The 5,064-nt window shown below is 30.5% G+C and overlaps 1 protein-coding gene across 1 annotated transcript; it reads right to left on the bottom strand.

The window, feature by feature from the left end:
- Window positions 1-255: 255 nt before the first annotated feature.
- On the bottom strand, window positions 256-2,429 carry LOC110619966 (auxin-responsive protein IAA16). The gene is made up of 5 exons (XM_021763486.2): window positions 2,025-2,429; window positions 1,093-1,337; window positions 860-995; window positions 691-752; window positions 256-608 (listed from the first exon to the last, which is right to left on the bottom strand). Exons 1-5 carry the CDS (start codon window positions 2,279-2,281, stop codon window positions 571-573), a joined length of 738 nt encoding a protein of 245 aa, XP_021619178.1. The 5' UTR covers window positions 2,282-2,429; the 3' UTR covers window positions 256-570.
- Between the last annotated feature and the right edge of the window lie 2,635 nt (window positions 2,430-5,064).

The following is a 5,064-nucleotide window of genomic DNA, read 5'->3' as shown; positions in this document are numbered from 1 at the left end:
ACATAAAATAACACATTCAATAAAGAGAATGCTCCCAACAGTAACCACATGGGTCTGGTCCACCTTATCACTTTGTGGATGGACCTCATTTATTTACCATTTCAATTATTTTTTTTAAAAAAAATATAACAGATATTTAAAATAAAATTTCAGAGATTTGAAATTTAAAGGCATTCACATGTGCTGCAGAGAATCTCATTACATGTAATATACATATATGCCATTAGGCATTCTTAAAAAATGAACAGAAAAAAGAAAAAAAAAAAGCTCACCATAGCTTTTGATTAAATATATAGAAACCATTTAATTAACAATATTAAAAGGAAGATATATAAACATATCATATATTGATGATTCCTAACAAATCTCCGAACATGTTCCTCATATATGTCATAGGAGAAAAAAAAATTAAAAAAAGGAGAACAAAAACCATGGTACAAAGACATCTCCAAACTCCCTGCTCAATCCCTCTTGAGCCGGTCTGATTTCCTTTGATCACAGATTAATTCATGCATGCAATGGATTCCATTTCTCTCCTTCAACAACAAAACTACGTACGTACTCCTCTCTTCAGCTCCTGTTCTTGCACTTCTCCACAGCTCTTGGTGCTGTAAAAATCAATTAATTAAACTCATATATATTAATCAGTAATTAATATGAAGATTTTATCTATGGATGATATATACTTACCAAGTCCTATTGCTTCAGACCCCTTCATTATCCTTAATCGTTTGCATGAATCGACGAACATTCTGTGAAATTAAGAATCAGTGGAAAATTAGTGATTTAATCAAATATTTTAAAAATTAATCCAGAAATGTGAGAATTGAGAAAAAAAATAATAATAAAAAGAACTTACTCCCATGGAACATCTCCTACAAGCATCCAATCTCCATCCTTGTCTTCATAAGTTGGAACATACTCAGATCCATTCAAAAGATCTATCAATTTGCTCTCATTCATGAAATCCTTCATCCCTTGAGACCCACAGTTGCCTTCAAAAACATTCAATTTATAATTAATAAAATCAATAATTAAATTTTAAATAAAAATTTTATATATAGTCTTATGGATAATATAGTATCTTATTACCAATGGTAAAGGAGCTGAACATTTTGCCTAAGGCATCAGAGAGTTCTTGGTAGCTCTTGTACAATTTCAAGTCCACTTTTCGCAAGTATGGTGCACCATCCATGCTCACCTTCACAAAAGCAGCACTGCTGCTGCTGGTGCTACCGACGGCGGCCGACTTGTCGCCCTCGTCACTGCTGTTCTTCTGTACAGACATGACATTCTTTCGGAATGATCGAATTGGTGGCCAACCCACAACTTGTGCCCTGAAATCATTGTCAATATTAACAATCTTAAACCCCACAGCTTTAAGCACAGTGTTATGTCTTCAATATATTAATTTCATTTTATTTTTACATTGAGAATATGAATTAATGTTTTGTAATATAGACTGCATATTTATCTTTTGGTCCCCTAGCAATAAATGAAAATAGGGTAAATATGTAATATAGATATAATTAATGGTCAACAAAAAAAAAGCTCAATTTTTCTTATTTGATTCTTTAATTTTATTCACACGTACGTTTGGTTGCTTAGCTTAGCTGTAGCAGACTTAAACCTAATCCTTTTTTTCCTTTTATCTTGAATTGTTTGGCTGTCGAGAAAAGTAAAGATTCCCTATGTTTTGTTCTTTTTCTCTCCTCCCGACAACCAAACTAAAGCCATGAAAATTCCACTTTCTAAGGAAATTATAATGCACTCATATCTCCAAAAAATTCCTCCACCAATATTGTTAATTATAATAATCTTTGGAAAAGAAGAAAATAAGAAAATTTAATTATACATTCACTGCATATCTGATCGGAGTTGAATATCTGAGATCTTCCGTAGCTGTTCATAGCTAATAATATGAACTGTACTAATTGAAATGCTTATCTCAGACACAGCAAAGAAACAACGCACGGAAAAATATAAAAGTAATGAAAGCAAAAACCTTAGAGAAGAAGACATACTTGGACGGAGGTTTCGCCGGATCAGCAGATGAAGAAAGAGCAGTAGCTTTCTCCTTCATCTTCTCCTCTCCGACATCCTTCAGCGTAGATTCTTTTGTTGAAAGATTAAGCTTCAAATCTACTAGAGTCTCCGAGAAGCCTCTCTTGCCATTACTTATCTTAGCAATCTCAACTTCATTTGCAGGACCAGGTAACCCTAGACGCAATTCTGTCTCTTCAAAGTTGATGGTTGCATATTTGTCATGGTCTGTGCTCATTGTGCTACTCTTTTTGCCCTAAATCAAACCCTCGCCTCAGCCTTCTTCTCGTCTTGGCTTCCTTTGCTTGCTTGCTTCTCCTTTTTATTTTTTATTTTTTCTTGAAATGTGTTTGCTTTGCCTGTCTCTTTTGTAGACAGAGTTTTATGTAATAAAAAGTAGGGAAAATAAACAAGGACCATGTTGGCTATAGTGTGAAACGGTATAAGGTTAGACGGAGTAGATGTTGCCACGTGGACGGTGCAGGTAATTGGACAGTCCATAGTTATGTCGGGAGAATGATGTCATGGATGACGTCGTTTTTTAGAATGATTTTGGCGAGGGCAGTGGACAGGCCAAGTTGGCTCTTGTAGTCTTGTTTGCCTTTTTATTTGTTTATTTGGATCACCAACATCCAATGATGGCTGTTTATCATATTAATTATTATCAAACAATTTCTATGCTCATTAAGGTTTTTGGTCAAATTTGCCCCTATTAGATACTAAAATTCAACTTTTAATCTAAAATTATTTTTGAGCTATTATTAAAAAATAAAAAAAAATTATAATAAGATAATCTGATTAACTAACTTGTTTTATTTTTTTTAAATAAAAAAAAACTCATATTTATTAATAAAGTGAAAGTCATCAAGTCAGAGTAAGTACAGTTGAATTAGGAGATAGGTATTGAACATTTCAATTTTCATAGAAAGCAGATACTTTCTGGGCTACGTGCGGTGACCATTGGTGCACTGTACCTGCTCAAAGATGCACCTAATTTTATTTTCTTCCATACAGAAATTAACCTTCTCTTTTATATTTATATTTTCTTTTATATATATATATATATATTTAAAGGAATGCATATTAATTAGAATTCATGCTTATCTATATATGTTTATTAAATGGTGTACTACCCATTAAAAAATTATACAATAAAAATGTGATTTTATATAAAATAATTCACTAATAAATATTAAAACAATTATTATTATATTCAATAATTAACTACCAAGTATTTTATGTGACCAATAATTATTGGATTATCAATTTGATGTCAAAAACTGAGTTGCATGAAGTTTCGAGGAATGAAACAAAGACATGTGGAACAGAAGTAAGATTGTCAAAATTAATATATCAAAGTCAGCAGATGCATGTGACATTGATCAAGAAATTGATATTGTGAGGCATGATCTCTTATGCTTTTGTTAATTAATTTCATAAATTAATGGCATATATATATATATATATGATAATGTGAAAATTGTATTTTTTTTATTTATTTATTAATATTATGTATGTGATGACAATGTGAATGGGGGCAATGGTAGATGGGGCATGGCCAGCAAGAAGATAGGTGAAGAGAAAAAGAGGACAAAACACACACAAAATAAATAAATGAATAATACGTGTGGGCCCTACTTTTCAAAGCAATAAAAATAGGGCAGAGGCCCATGCCAGCCAATCCCAATACTGAGATGTCCCCTCGTGTGGATTGGGACTCACAAAACCCCACTGTCACCTTCCTTCACCAACCAGACCCCACACGTGTGCAGTTTACAACACACTGCCCTTTTTCTTCCTCGCAGTCCTTGTTTCAGACTTGGAATTCTACTCTCCACTCTCCAATCATATTCTGCCACCGCCAAATTGGGCATTCAAAATTTCAACATTTATTCAAAATGGGAAAAACAATTGAGTTAAGTTATTGACTAATTAAAGGTAATGGACATGCATATATAAATTTTTTTTATAGGCATTTGGAGAGAAAAATCAAATTTTGATCATCATAAAATTTTTAAATATATTTTGAAAGTGAAATAATTTAGATAAAAATATTGGTTAAAATGTTAAATTTATTTTTAAATTATACAATAATGATAAAAAATATCAAATTTATTTTTCACATAAAAAATTATCATAGAAGGTAAAATATATCTAAATTAAGTAGAATGAATCTTAAATTTTTATTTTCTAATAAGTAATAGCATTATTTAGTATTTTTAATATAATTTAAGAGTTTAGAAAAAAATTAATATTTTTAAATTTTCCCTAAATTTAACGTTTTAGCTTAGAAAACATCATGTTATGGTTTGGACCACTAGCATAGACTTAGCATTTAAAACCTTAACGTGGACATGTTGAGTTCACGAGCGGGTTGTCTCCCTCGTACAGTAACATGAGTCTCTGTTGATTGTAATAATGAAAACAATTTCTACAATGTGTTGCAGATGAGATGTAAATGCAATGTATCCTAATTATTTCTACCTTCTTTTTTTTCTTTTTATCTCAAATTTTTTAGGTTTTTTTTGTCCGAGTTTCTAGGCTTTATTTGTTGTATTCAAACAGAAACTTTTATGAACCTTTTGACTGTTCAACGAATAACACATTTTGAGATTGACATTTTTATATATTTTTTATAATTAATTATACACGGAATTTGAATTTTAAATATATTAAATTTAACATTTTTTAATTATAATATGATAACCACAAAATAATTAAAATTTTTCTAATCACAAATTATTATTTTTTTTTTCTAAAAAAAGGATGATGAAGATAAGAGGGAGGTGATTTTCAAGGGACCCATTTGGTTTTTAGGGAGAGAGAACCAAAATTGCTTTAGAATAGGGTCCAAAGTGGCTGTCACAATTGTATTTGTATAACAAAATGCTCCTAATTAATAAAATAAAATTAGTATAATTGACTACGATTTAAGTAAAAAAAATTAAAATTATTTGCACGAATAGAATACATAATGTAGAAAATATTATTTAATTTTATATTATTAAAAAATTTACTAAT

This window comes from Manihot esculenta, chromosome 8 (assembly GCF_001659605.2).
Source record: "Manihot esculenta cultivar AM560-2 chromosome 8, M.esculenta_v8, whole genome shotgun sequence".
Classification (NCBI taxonomy): domain Eukaryota; kingdom Viridiplantae; phylum Streptophyta; class Magnoliopsida; order Malpighiales; family Euphorbiaceae; genus Manihot; species Manihot esculenta.
This window is presented reverse-complemented; position numbering and strand designations above follow the sequence as displayed.